We start from the raw sequence: 15,265 nt of genomic DNA on the forward strand, positions 1-15,265 counted from the left end.
GCATAAGTGTACTACATTTAAAGCAAATTATTTGAAACTTGCAAGCTTTCCTCGTGGTTGCATTTAGTTAACCAATATTTAGTAACCAGTACAACTTCTTGGAGATGGAATTGTTTTGCATAGAAGACATACGGTTTAATATTCCACAAAATTTGAAAGAACGTGGAATGGCCATTTGAATGCTTGATTCTTACTGTTACCTTTGTGGAGTCTGATGTGGAATCTTTACATAAATTACCTCTGTGGTCAGATGGGTAAACCACATTAGCATTGGCCTTTCAAGCTTCAGTGAAGATAGGACTTCATTTCTCCTCTTGGCACCTAGCACAGTAGTTGGCATTAAATGGGAAAGCTATGGATGTCTCAAGGACTTGGGCCTCCTCAGGATGGTCAGGGGTACTCAGACTAAGAGGGGAGGGCAAAAGTCTTTATATAGAGTGAGCAGACTTGCAATGCCTTGAACCTGGGGGCACCTGGACACATCTCTCCCATCATGTGTTTGGTTTGCCTATGGTTAGTTAATTTGAAGAAGTTTTTAGGAGTTGATGGCAGAGCTAGAACTGGACTACGGCTCTCCAGGTCCCAGTCCTGTGTTTTTTTACTACTCTACTCTGCCATTGCCATAGGACATTTGGTTCCTGGGGCCCTTATGGGCCCAGTAACTTTCTTTTAATGCTCCTGGAAATATCTAACAGTTCATTAAGTAGGTCGAAACATCTTAATAAGTGTTTATGCCCTAATAACCTAGTAGCTGTTTGAAAAAAATTATACATATAAGTGGAAAGAATGCATATTTTTATTGCATTCTTAAATATTCCCAGTTATTTACAGTGAGTCCTCATATAACATCATCCATAGGTTCTTGAAAACTGCAACATCAAGTGAAACAAAGTATTATGAAGCCAAGTTTACCATAGGTTAATTGATATAAACAAGAGTTAAGTTACTATGGCATATTTCTGATCAGAAAAACATCATCAAACTTCCAAGCAAAAACCCAAAACACTTCTAATATTAAACATTGACATAAACATTTAAGAACATTTAAGAAACATTTAGGAAACATACATACATTTAAGAAACCTACATACATTTAAGAAAGGTTAATAAATACAGGTATAATTATTTACCTAATTTTTGGAGAACCAGTGAGGGATGGCAGTTATAATGGTGGTGGGTTAAATCAAGGAATAAATGTTTGCAAAGCAAAAATTTTAAGGAGCACTTCCTATGGTGCAGTTCAAAGACAGTCATGAATAGGGTAGGCTCGCTGATTATTTTTGTACTGCATCATTTATTTTTGTGCATTTGTATGATTTTCATACACTTTGTTAATTTTTATTTTACAGTAATTTGTATTCATTCATTCATTTTCCATCCCACTTATTCCAGTTCAGGTGAATGTTAAAATTTTTTACCTGCCTTGTCCCTTTCCAAACTGGCTGGGGTGTTTCATTTAATGATTGAAATTTTACATCTTTCATCATGCCTTCCCCAATGATTGACAGGTGAAATAGATCCCAGACTTGCAGGTCATACTTCCCACACAATAAGCACTTTAGTCCTTTGTCTTTACACAGAAGTGTAGTTGTTCATTGTTTCATTTTATGTATATAACTGGTGTATGTACTGGGATCACCTTGTACTCTGATACTACAGGGACCTTGGTTGTCCAGTTCTCTTTGTGTCTGTACCTACCCTGGCATCATTCTCACATACTAAACAAATACACGTGACAAGGCACAGAGTATTGCCTCCTTTATTCCACTTGCTTCCAACATCACATCATAGGCAGTCAAGCTCAGGTTCTGGAAGATTTATGCTAGGACCACTTTAGCCTGTTGCTGCATTGTCACTTTTTTGGCCTAATGCGGTTGTACTCAATTTCTAGAAAAAATTGTTTAAAAGAAGCAACTATTAAAAAAAAAACAGCTTCTGTTGCTCTAAAACCTTTCAAGAAAAAATAATAATTGTCTATTAATATTGCTTAATATCTCTGATGTAATATTAGGGAGACAATAAATTATTTTTAAAGAAACAAATGCTTTACCAAAAGAACTGGTAAGCTTCTTCCTTTTTAATAACATTTCTAACATTTATTTTCCTGCCTTTGTTGCCAGTAAGCTTAAAGCTAATTCTGATAACCAGTGAGAGCAGCTGTGTTCTTTTCTGTGTGATGAAGGGAGAGGTGATGCTGACAGTCTTGGTGGGGTAGGGACTCTTTGAGGTGCATACATTGTCTCATGACACCCTTCCTCCTGAGGCTAGCTTTACCTGTCCTGAGCTTTATTAGCTTCCTCTCTGAAATGGAGATAAGTGATCTGCCCAGGTGTGCATTGCTGGTGGGTGGTAGAGCTGGCATTTGAACTTAGTTTCTTCCTTGAAGATACTGTATTTTCTTTACTGCATGCTTCTCCTAATGAACACATTAGTGTCTCCCCTCTTTCATGGCCCTAGTGTTGTTTCATGAACCTTTTTGCATATTTGCAATTTTTAAAGACTTATTTAAATCCCCTTTAGAAAAAAGTTGTATAATTAAGTGAATGACTTTCTATGTCACTGCAGATGCCGGTTGGCATGAGAGAGCATGCAGTGGGGTCTTACTGAGTCGAGTTTCAAGTCTTGAACAGGATTTCAGAAAACTATCTGAATTAAAAAAAATTGATATTTTAGATATGCCCTTAAAAAGTGCCTAGCGAACAATGGCTTTTTACTTTACTATCACTAAAAACACTTAGAAGATTCCACTGGTAAGGCCAGGAAGGATAATTTTTGCTTTAAGGAGTTTTGAAATGTTGGTACAATGTGTAAATGAATTTGTCTTTCAAAAGAACATTTTAATACTGAAAATATTTTTCTTGGGATCAGTTATATCAGTTTCTACTCAAGCCACATACTTTGTGTTTTACTTTTTAAAAATGAGTTACTCTTCAGATGACATGATCTTATATAGAAAGAATCCTAAGGAATCTGCAAAAATTATTAGAGCTAATAAATTAATTCAGGAAGATGGCAGGATACAAGATTACAAAACAAAAATCAGTTATATTTTTATATATCAGCATTAAACAATTCTATTTACAAAACACGAAAAAGTATAAAATACTTAGGATAAATTTAACAGAAGAAATGTAGGACATGTACATGCAAAGTATAAAACGTCATTGAAAGATTTAAAGAAGACTAAATAAGTGGTAAGATAATGTGTGTTCATGGGTTGATACTTAATATTGTTAAGATAGCAGTACTCGACAAGTCGATCTACAGACTCATCTTAAGCCCCATCAGAATCCTTACATATATCATTAATTGATTTTGACAAAGATATCAAAACAATTCAGTGGAGAAAGAACAGTCTTTTTAACAAATGCCGTTGGGAAAACTGACTATGAACATACAAAAGAATGAAGTTATACTCCTACCTCATGCCAGACACAAAAACTCAATCAAAATCAGAGATCTGAATATAAGAGCTAAAACTGTAAAAATCCTATAAGAAAACAGGGGTAAATCTTTGTGACATTGGTTAAGCATGGTTAAGTGGTTTCCTAGCTATGACACCAAAGTCTGTGTAACAAAAGAAAAAATGGATAAATTGGACTGCATCAAAATTTAAAACTTGCGTGCATCAAAGAATACTTTCAAGAAAGTGAAAAGACAACCCACAGAATGGGAGAAAATATTTGCAAATCATATATCTTATCAGAGTCTAGTTACCAGAATATATTTAAAACTTTTACAACTGCGTAATAAAAGAACCAACCCAATTAAAAATGGGCAAAGGATTCGAATAGGCATTTCTTCAGAGAAGATATGCAAATAACCAATAAGCATATGAAAAGATGTTTAACAGCATTAGTCATCAGGAAAATGCAAGTCAAAACCACAATGCGATGCTACTTTATACTGTCTAGGATGATTATAATTAAAAAGATAAATGCTAACAAGTGTTGTTGAGGATGTAGAGAAATTGAAACCCTCATATGTTGTTGGTGGGAGTGTAAAATGGTTTAGCCCCTTTGTAAAACAGTTTGGAGAGGTCCTCCTTAAAATTGAACATAGTTACCATGTGACCCAGCAATTGCATTCCTAGCTATGTATACTCAAAAGAATTGAAAACCTAGGAGGGTTATTATTGGCATTATTTATAATAAAAAGGTAGAAACAACTGAAATTTTCATCAGTGGGTAAGTGGATAAACAAAATGTGGCATATGTATACAATGAAATAGTCTTCCTGGATGAACTTTGAAAACATGTTAAGTAAAAGAAGCCAGACACAAACAATCACATATTCTATGGCTCACTTTTTACAAAATGTGTGCTATAGTTAAATCCATAGAGACAGAAATTAAATTATTGGTTGTTGGGGGTTGTGGGGTGGAGGAATGACTTCTAATGAGTATGAATTTTCTTTTCAGTATGATGAAAATTTTCTGGATTAGATAGTGGTGATGTTTCTATACCTTCTGAATAAATATATTAAAGACCACCGAACTGTACACTTTCAAAGGTGAATTTCATAGTTTGTGAATTATATCTCAGTAAAAAGAATGGACCTTAGGCAAATTTGAAGCTGGGTACTGCTGAAGGATGATGTTATACCTGGGAAACCGACCCAGTTTATTCTTACAGGAAATACTCTATAATGTAACCTTACAAGTAGTGTGCTAAGATCATTTTGTTTAGTTACTTGCACCTGGTGATCAGGCAGGTACACATAGCCAGAGTCTCCAAAATGCTCAAGTGATGTAGAGTGAGAGTGGAGGTCAAGAGCACACAAAAACTCCAGTGGCAACTGATGGAAAATTCTGAGGTTCTGGGAAGCCTATGATTGTGTCTGGGAGCATGCTGCTTTGTCTTTACTTGATATGCCCTTCCATGAGATTCCATATCCTTTACCGTAAAGAAACGAATACCCTCAAATATGTTAGCCTAAATATCTCTACTCCCTGTTTAACTGAGTTGTCTTCTCCAAAATTAGCATTCTTAGAGGAGAAGGAATATATGTAATGAAATAGTCCAGTACCCGAAACAGTTATTCAGTCACTTAAAGGTCATTATCAATAAACATTTAATTATTACAAGTCGCTGATAGAAGTAGAATGAGTAGGCCCTAGGTTCTCTGGCAGATTGAACTAGAGCGTGTGGGTCTGATTTTATGTCTGCTGAGTCTGCTGCCCTTGGGAATGGTGACCTTAATTTGAGTGAGCTTGAACTAAGTGATCCACGTGGCCCCCACTCACAAGGCCTAGTGCTAGGCAGCTTACCTATATTGTAAGTGCATGCTGCCTAAAAGGAGTAAGTCCTTTTTTTGAAAACTATTACCATATTTAATGTTCTTTTTTGAGGCCTGGGAATTACTACAAAATATTTATTATTTCAAAAACAAAAATAAAGATTTTTTTTAAAAAGTTTTCTAGAGCAAAGCCACCATAAGAAAATTTGTAACCAGAGGTTTCTTGAATTCTAATTTGATGTTGAAAGAGTAGAAGTATTATGAATGTATAAGCAACTCCCCATTCCCCCATTAATAGTTTTTCCCAATCAAATAATGTTGCCATAAGTAGTTGTTTTATATATTAATGGGTTTACAGTGAACTGCCACTTGTTTGTTTGGTCTACCTTAGTGTGTTTTACTCTTTATTTTCTTAATGATTTTGGCCGCTAAAATGGAAAAAAAATTAACTGAAGTGGGTTAAAAAGGGTTTTGAAAACATAGTGGAGAATAGATGTAAATTCCTTAAAGTAACCATTCATCCAGTCACTGAAATACAATCCTAAAAATACAGTTGGCCTACATTCTGACTTACAAAAGAGTGCAACTTTTGTCCCTGCTATTATGAACAGTGTAAAACATTAAAAATTAGTGTGCTGAAAGAAATACTTCATGTACTCTTTTCCTGCAGGAGCTTGTTAGGTGTGCTCTCCTGCCCCCCAACTTCCTTTGTTGGTAAAAATGGTAGGAATTGACAGGGAGGATAGAAAGTCATGTGTTTTTTTGGTAGGAGGAGGAAGAAAAGGACATTCCAGCAGTATTGTATAGAAATTAATTTGTCAGGAATTAAAATTGAAGGATGAAATGTTTGTTAATAGGGTTCTAGTTAAAAAAATTAAGGTATCCATAGACAGTAAGATACTGTGCAATTGTTGGAAAAATACTGGTATGTATAAATAAAAAATGAGACAAAAAATATCTGGTAAGTGAGGAAAGCAAAGTGCCAGATATATATATAGAATACTACTTTTCTTGTAAAAAAAAAAAAAAAAAAAAGAGGGAGAGAGACTATATACATTCACACCTAAAGAAAGCCGTGCATGAATCCATACGAAATTTTTAAGGTAATTTCCTGTGAAAACGGTTTGGTGGTGGGAAGCTGGATTGATGGGGGAAAAGAAGGAACTCTTTACTGAATATATTGTTGTAAATATATATAAATTGGCGGGGCGTGATGGCTCATGCCTGTAATCCTAGCACTTTGGGCAGGCCTAGGTAGGCGGATCACCTGAGGTCAGGAGTTTGAGACCAGCCGGGCCAACTATCTGGTCTGGTGAAACCCCATCTCTACTACAAATATAAGAATTAGCCGGGTGTGGTGGTGCATGCCTGCAGTCCCAGCTACTCGGAAGGCAGAGGCAGGAGAATCGCTTGAACCCAGGAGGCGGAGGTTGCAGTGAGCCAAGATCACACCACTGCACTCCAGCCTGGGTGACAGAGTAAGATTCTGTCTAAAAAATAAAAATGTGTATATATACACACACACACACATAAAAATAAATATGTATATACATAAATATATTATTATCTATTTGCAAAATTGACTTACCAACTCAAGAGTCAGAGGCAGCACAACATAGTGGTTAAGAATGCAGATTCCCTGGTGAATCCTGGCTTTTCTACTTGGTAATTTTGTGAGACCTTGTTCAAGCTTCCTCTCTGCGCCTTAGTTTTCTCATCCGATAAGTTAATTCTCATAAAGAAGTTATAACAAAATCTGTCATATAGTAAGTTGCCAGTATTATTATTAGTAGTAGAACTATCAAAGTGTTTAATTTTTTAAATCGCATTTGTAAAAGTTTTAGAAATGACTGATTCTTTCTTGTATCTCTGTAATACCATGTTTAACTGAAATAGTGGATAAAGGCCTGTGGAGTTTGGGTCTCCCTCTGTCTCTCTTGACCTTCTGATTAAGAGCTTGGGCTCTTCAGTACACAGGATTAGGTTCAGATCCCACTCCCGAAGCTGCTCAGGAGGATGTACCTTATGGGGTGCTGTAAGAGATGTGAAGATATTTGAATTCAATGGGTTGCTTTGATGGCACAGGGACTTGATTGAAGATACTGTATTCTGAAAGACCAGAAAAGGAGATTATTCATTCATTCACTTTTGTGTTAATGTCTCTGTTCCAATTCTGCATTTAGGCTGATTCTGTTTTATGTCAGCTCTGTTACTACAACAATTTGGAGAACCATGTTCTGGAGTGGGCTGGTTGGGTTCTGCATTTTGGTGAAGGACTGTCCAAGGCAAGCTGCTGATGTGAACCAAACCCATAGTTTCATTCTACAGTCACTTAATGATACTTGGAACTGAGAATGACTTGTCCAGATTATGCTGTGAGGTTTGGGCTCATACAGGAGGTAGGAGTCTATAGTCATCAGAGCCTTTGTTTGCTTTCTATTTCTTCCAGTCCAGTTACGGACAATGTTTGATGAGTTAAAAATTGGCCAGTGCCAGATGTAGGGCCTGTCCTTCAAGGAGTTTTTTAGTAGTGGAGATGACTTCTGTGATTAGTAGCATCTTGTAGCAATCTTTCTGAAGACGCTGACTCAAGGCACACACATTTGTAAGGTACCCAGCTGCACTTAGGGACAAAGGGTGTCTTAAGGAAATAAGGCAAGAAACTGGCTCTGTTAACTTGAAGGGAAAATGTATTATGCTCTAATTGCCATAATAGATATGATTATATTTATTTTCGGGAAAATCGAGATTCAGCAGTAAACACCTCAGGCAAGCAAGCCTAGCTAATTAGTGAGGGACAAGCAGGATTCAAGCCTGGGCCCCAGGCCTCTCAGATTCCATGTGCTCTTTTTAGAGTGACTTTCATCAGTGGGTCTATAGAGTCTGATTATAATATCCAAGTTCCTTTATTTTAAATAGTTTAAAATAATTGGGGAAGTATTACCTCAGAATATAAGGATATGAGTGCCGACCATTTGCTCAAAGAAAATGCTCATTGGAGCATTTTGGATTTCAGATTAAGTATATTGCAGATACTCCAAAATCCAAAATTTGAAACACTAACAGTTCCAAGCATTTCAGATAAGGGATACTTAGCCTGTACTTTAAGTTAATTTTTACTTTTGAAATGTTATAAAAATATGATATTTTTTGTTGTTGATGTATCACCCATACATCCACATTTTCTTTACTTCCCCCAAACAGTAGAAACTAAGGTTTTGTAGCCAGAACTTTTTTACTTAGCAGGATATTATATCTGGGTGTTAGCATGATGGGGGTGGGAACTAGGGCATTTCAGCAGTATTTTTGCTCGTGTTGTTTGCTTATAGTAACTGTGGCCTATGCCATTTGCTCTCAAGACAAAATTTAAAGATAATTTTGAAATGTGTATCACATTCTTAAAATCAAACAGCAAAAATTCCAGTGTCTCTTCGTATGTTTAAGAAGGTAAGACTTATGTATATACCTAAAACTGAGAGGTGTTTTTAAAATTTAAATGAGAGAGTTCTGAAGAACAGAGACACCTGGAGATGCCTCAGTCAGTGAGGGTGAGGGCAGGAGCTTTGGCATTTGGCCAGGGTTGAATTGTGGTTTTGCCTATTTCTATCAAGTGGGCCTCACACAAAACCTCACGGTCCTAATCATGTCATGGTAGCATCATCAACTTGCTGGGTCATTACTAACCAGATGAGATGGCTCACAGAAGGCGCCCTGCACAGCTCCTTCCGCCTTAGCAGGCGGGTTTCTCCCCCTTGGCTCTGGTCTATGTTTCAGGCAGGAGATGCTGAGAGCATGGCTGTGGAAACTAGGCATAACACTCAGCATGAGGCTGTGTGAAACTGCTTTGCAAGATGCTTTCAGTGATGCCCAGTGAGTCAAGTTTTTGATGCAAAGAAGGACATTTTGCTTCTTTCATTAGTGGGTGTCCTTGGTTTGTTAAAATAGGTGTGAAAGTAATGGATACCGAATGGATAAAATGACAATCCTAACATTGATTTTAAAAATTTAAATGTGAAAATAGCTGAGAGATTACTGTCTTCTTAATAAAACTGGTTAGGCATTACATGGAAATTTGAAACTGAAAACAAAGCCCTTTGTTTTTAAATTTTTACTTTTCAAGTAAAATTATGATTTACAGATTATTTACAGATTGCTTTTGGAAGGAGATACTGGGTGGTGTACATCTCATCCTCCTCCCCTTCCCTTTGTTGTTTCTTCTACATAAACACTTGGTCAAGAGAAAGTAGAACTAGAGAACTGCAACTCTGCACCAAGTTACATTTGATTTGAAGAACGTTGGTGTTAATTTCATGGTGACATGTTAGCAGGGAGTTTTTTTTTTTGTTTTTTTTTTTTTGAGACGGAGTCTCGCTCTGTCGCCCAGGTGTGATCTCGGCTCACTGCAAGCTCCGCCTCCCGGGTTCACGCCATTTTCCTGCCTCAGCCTCCCGAGTAGCTGGGGCTACAGGCGCCTGCCACCACGCCCGGCTAATTTTTTGTATTTTTAGTACAGACGGGGTTTCACCGTGTTAGCCAGGAGGGTCTCGATCTCCCGATCTCCTGACCTCGTGGATCCGCCCATCTCGGCCTCCCAAAGTGCTGGGATTAAAGGCGTGAGCCACCGCGCCTGGCCGGGAGTTTGTTTTTTAAAAAGAAATTGAAAGTTTTGTTCTTGCTTTAAGTATGAAAATTATTTGGTTTTGTAAAATTGGAGAAGGAGATGCAGGATTTGTATGAAATTCATAGTACAGTTAAAATTATTTTCTGGCAAACAGGTTTTAAGCGTGTATATACACGGTTCATTTAAATTTACATTTCTGGATGTTATAAAACCAGCCTTGTTAGTACACGTGATTCTGGCTTTTTTGTTGGAAGGAGGGAGAATGGAGGATTAAGGCAGATTAGAGTTTTGGGATAATGTCTGACTTTTTGTGTTCTGTGTGCTCAGAAATGAAATTCCTCCAAATCTGGATGTTACTATGGTGATATTAGCAAAATGTGACTTTTTGGTTGGTATAGTTTAGTACAGTGCTTGTAGGCGCAATAGACTGAGTCACTTCTTTTCTGAATCAATATGTTTTGCCAGTGCTGACATAACTTCATGAGGGTTTCTGGTGATGCAGAATTGCCACTGCCTGTCAAGATTTGCCCCATCTGTCAAACATCTGTCCCATTCCACTGTGCTCCTAATAGACTGGATTACACCCGAGAGGCTGGAGAATCTGATGAAGAGAGCCTCATTCTAGGGTTTAATAAGAATAAAAGCAACATTATTATAGCTACCGTTTATTAAATCAGTCTGTGTTCCAGGCACTGTGCAAGATACATTATGACATTATCCTGAATGCATTTAAATGGAAGTTACTTCCTTAGCGCAGCTGCCGCTTGCTCCATGAATTTATGATCTTAAGTAGATCAACTTGGACTCTCTGGACTGAGATGTCCTCTACTTTAAAACAGGGATGATCTCTCACTGATACTGGGAAGAAGAGCTCTGAGCTCTGCAAGATTAAAGGTGCTACTGTTTTATGGTAACAGTGCATTTTTGACATTTGAAAGTCTAGATGCACACATTCAGCTTCTGTCTCAGTCCTGAGAGTGGTTGTGTTTTATTGGCTGATGAGTTATTTCCACATATCACATGTACAAGGTATTTGAATGAAGGTGCTTTGTAGTCACGACACACTACTCTTTTATTAATTATTAATATCTTAAGATTACAATTTGAGAGGTAGAGATGGTATTGTTTTTAATGGGTGTGGGGGGTGGTGATGATAGGTATTTTTACCCTGGGAAGTGACCTACTAGGTTTTATTAAGTGTTGCAACTTGTCCAGTGTGTGTATGGGGTGGGGAGGTAGGAAGAATCTCAGGAATTTCTCTTATACTTTTTTTTCCTTCTGTTCATTTCTAGTCTTTATAACCTGGCTTCACTGGAACTGAGAGAGAATCTTCTTACATATCTTCCTGAGTGAGTCTTTGGGTAAAATAAGAGGAGATTTTGTGCAGAATGAATTTAAGTATTTAAAAAAGCAGGACTACAGTATTACGTCAAAACATTTGTGTGTTTTGGGAAGTTTAGGGGATGCCAGCCGGCCTTTTCTTAACAGTCCTTCCTGTCCAATATTTTTTACCATAAAAATAAAAATGGACCTTATTTTTGAAGCTAGTCCAAGTAAGGGATACTATATTGCTCAGCATTTATAAGTATTCTCTAAGTGCTCTTTGTTTATTTTTTAAAATAGCTCTCTTACCCAGCTGCGGAGACTAGAAGAACTTGATTTAGGAAACAATGAAATATATAATTTGGTAAGTCCGTGTTAGAGATTTTAATTTAACTTTGTTTTTAGTTATGATCACACAGTATTTGGGGGAGTTCTATAGGGAGCTTTACGAAGCCAGTATTTCCACAGATATAACTTGGGAACACTAGAGAACCAGCTTCATTTCACACAAGTTAGGAATTATGATTCATGGGTGGGGGAGGTCAGGACTAGAGATGATGGACATAGGTGGAAACAACTGGCATTCTTGGGGAAAGTTTGGGCACTTTGAGGAAAGGGACTGGATGTCAAGAGAAGTACCAGTGAACATCTGCTAAGGTACCCAGTTGTTAACAGATGAATTCAGATTCTTTCTTTCTTCAGGGAAGACTGAAAATTGAATCTTTGCTACCATAATTTTTTTTCTTTTGTTTTAGCCAGAATCAATCGGAGCCCTCTTACATCTGAAAGATCTCTGGTTGGATGGAAATCAACTGTCAGAATTACCTCAGGTAAGTGGTAATTTCACAGTGTCTCCCCAAAACATAAAACAGCAACAATAAGCTTTGTGTATTTCCTGCTGCCACATAAGGTTTGCTATAAAAGGATCTTGAAAACCAAAAACATTGATTGAAAAAGCGCATTTGGAAAAACATATTGAGGATGCATCATTCTCCATTGCCATATAAAAACTGAAAACTTCAACCCACCATTTGTAAATATAGTAAATATTTCCTTTAGTTTGTGAAATCTGTATTTTATTGTGTCCTTGCTACCCATATAGCTTACTTCAAGCCCAGCAGATTAGTAAATTGCCAGGACCCATGATCTGATGGTATACCTTTCTGCCACTCCATGATGTGCCAAGTGCTTTGGGATAATTTGACCATGTTTTGCCCCGTAATAGTTTGTGTAAAAGCAATGTTAAATGCTTTTATTTCAGATTGTTCCAAATGTTGCTTATGGTTTAGCAGGCATGTCATAGTGTTCAGGCCTTTCCTACTGTTCTCAAGTGGAAGAACCATGTCCCAAATGAAGTGGAGTCTTGTATAGACTTCTGAGCACATAGTCGTCTTGTGGAGTCTTAGCAGACAGGCCTACATTCTGAGACAGAAACTGAGAAGTCTAAAACAAACAAAACCAACAGGCATTTTCCTCTTGTATTTTTTACTACAACTATTACTGAATTTTATTCTTTGATGTCTCTCACAGCCAGTTTTTCATGTGACCAGTTGTAAAGGGCTCTGTACTTTCAGTGGGGAATGCCATATCAATGCAGGGAACCCTAATACTAGAAGAAAGCACTTTAGTAAATTTTTAGTTGTTACAGCACTGAAGTTTCCATGATGTCACCTAATGACTAATGGAACTAAGGAACTAATTTAAGTCTGTTTATGAGATCTTGGCTACAGTTGGGAAAAGGAGACAGATTAGCAACTCTTGTGGGTAGAGTTTGATTAGTACTTAGATTTCTCTCGGAAATATGTGGGAAATCCTGGTTGAAAGAATGCTAGTTACTTTAGAAGTCAAAGGATGGGAGAAAACTATCATGACATTATCAGGAAAGTAATAAAATATCTGTGGGACATAAAGGGGAAAGGAAAGAGTTGTGTATGTTCAGATGTGTGTAAATGACTTTGTGCAAAGTGTGATATTCTAAATACAAAGAAATCAAAATTCCAATGATTGTGCTGTAAATGATTATTTAAAAATCTCATTTGCTCCTGTAGTATAAATTTGTGTTAAATCAGCATAAACACACCAAAAAATCTCAAATAATTAGAATGATTTTTCTTATCTTCAATGATGATGGAAAGAGAAAGATACACAGGCATTGTTAAAAGGAATTAATGAAAAGTAAAACAACTTCAGGGATCTGGCCTGAAATTAGTATAAATCTAGTCTAGTTTCCTTTAGACAGGAAATACAGGGACAGGATCATAAGGCAATATCAGGTGGATGATAAGCTGGAAAGAATAGATCAGACCAAATTAAATATAGATGGAGGAATTTGTACTTATGTAGACATCAGGGAGCCACGAGATGTTTTTTGAATAGAAGGTGGTCCAATTATAGGACGAGAACTGGCTGTGTTTCAGGAAGGAAATGAGGAAGCACAGTTTGTGGAATGGTCTCAGGAAAGGGGAAGTTAAGACTAGAGCCCAAGAGGCAGAGCTGACAGTCAAGGTGAAGGAGTAATGAGGTTAAGATTTAATATTGGGAAGTGCAATGGAAAAGTGGAGTCAGTGATAAGAGAGAAAGCTTGCATTTTGGGAATAGAAGGAAAGATAGGTCTTGAATAGAATGTTAGACTCATAGAGGTACTTTACCTTATCCTGGTAGACTGTTTTCACTAAAGGCAGTATGCTGCTTTTAGTGTTAAAGATACAGATAGATATGTATGTTCCAGTTTTGCTGGGGAGCAATTGCATTGATGTTTGTGCTAACGAGTGCTACCTGTCATGGAAGGAAATTACAAAGTAGGTAGGTTCTTACCAGAGGAAATCCCAGGGTCACCCTGCAGTGTAAGCTGCTTACTAGAGATCAGTTCCGAACTTGAAAAGCTAAATTCTAGCCTCCTTTTTCTTTTCTAATTGTGTGACCTTGCAGTCGTTTGTTCTCCTGTATCTTCACCTACTAAGTGGGAATGATTCCTTGCCTTCCTGAAAGGTGGAGGGCTTTGCGTCCCTCCCAGCTCTGTGTCTGTGATTCATACAACTTCCCACTTTCATTGAAAGGGGATCTAGGAATTCGCCCCTGCCTTCACATTTGGAGTCATGCTAAAGATAACATCCTTAGGACCGCCCTGGGATTTAATTGTGAAAAATCACTGGAACAAATGCCTTTGCACTGTGGCAGGTTTAAGTGTGCGTTTATTTTTCCATGTCATTGTTATAGGAAATAGGAAATCTGAAGAACCTGCTGTGCTTAGATGTCTCTGAAAACAGGTTGGAAAGACTTCCTGAAGAAATCAGTGGCCTGACTTCATTAACGGATTTAGTCATTTCCCAGAACTTATTAGAAACGATTCCGGATGGCATTGGTAAGCATTGGAAATCACTAACTGCTAAACATACTGCCTGCTGTCGTCTTGAGGGTTTGGAGCACGCTTTGATCTTGGTCACCACTGAGGATGTGGCTCCTTAAAGTCTCCTTACTGGTTTTTTTTTTGTTTTTTTTTTTTTTTTTTGGAGATGGAGTCTCGCTCTGTCGCCCAGGCTGGAGTGCAGTGGTGCAATGTCAGCTCACTGCCAGCTCCGCCTCTTGGGTTCACACCATTCTCCTGCCTCAGCCTCCCGAATAGCTGGGACCACAGGTGCCCGCCACCACGCCTGGCTAATTTTTTGTATTTTTAGTAGAGACAGGGTTTCACCATGTTAGCCAGGATGGTCTCGATCTCCTGACCTCGTAATCCGCCTGCCTCGACCTCCCAAAGTGCTGGGATTACAGGCGTGAGCCACCATGCCCAGTCTTGCTGTTTGTTTTTAAAGAAGGAAAGCAAAGAGTATTTATTACAGCAGAAGTTTCTCTATATGCAGATGTTTCTGTCATCCTGGCTTGGTATCTATTACTGCTGTCGTTACTTTTAAGCATCAATTCATCTCTACTTCATCTGTATCTTCTCTCAATGATTTCATGAGGGATTACCCCAAATAATAAAATGTATTTAAGGCATATGAGCAGTCACTAAGAAATTTCTAATTTGGCATCCTAATAGTTTGTGAGAAAATAACTGACTTATTCCATGACCTCAGGGAGGTGCTG

At 37.7% G+C, this 15,265-nt stretch overlaps 1 protein-coding gene across 1 annotated transcript in view; it reads left to right on the plus strand.

Moving 5' to 3' along the window:
• LRRC1 (leucine rich repeat containing 1) overlaps positions 1–15,265 on the plus strand; it is a 130,501-nt gene that overhangs the window by 91,735 nt on the left and 23,501 nt on the right. Inside the window, exons 5-8 of the mRNA XM_054491307.2 lie at positions 11,152–11,208; positions 11,483–11,546; positions 11,938–12,012; positions 14,399–14,543. Of these exons, the coding sequence (XP_054347282.1) occupies positions 11,152–11,208; positions 11,483–11,546; positions 11,938–12,012; positions 14,399–14,543 (341 nt within the window). The remainder of the gene's footprint in view (positions 1–11,151; positions 11,209–11,482; positions 11,547–11,937; positions 12,013–14,398; positions 14,544–15,265) is intronic.

This window comes from Pongo pygmaeus, chromosome 5 (assembly GCF_028885625.2).
Source record: "Pongo pygmaeus isolate AG05252 chromosome 5, NHGRI_mPonPyg2-v2.0_pri, whole genome shotgun sequence".
NCBI lineage: Eukaryota > Metazoa > Chordata > Mammalia > Primates > Hominidae > Pongo > Pongo pygmaeus.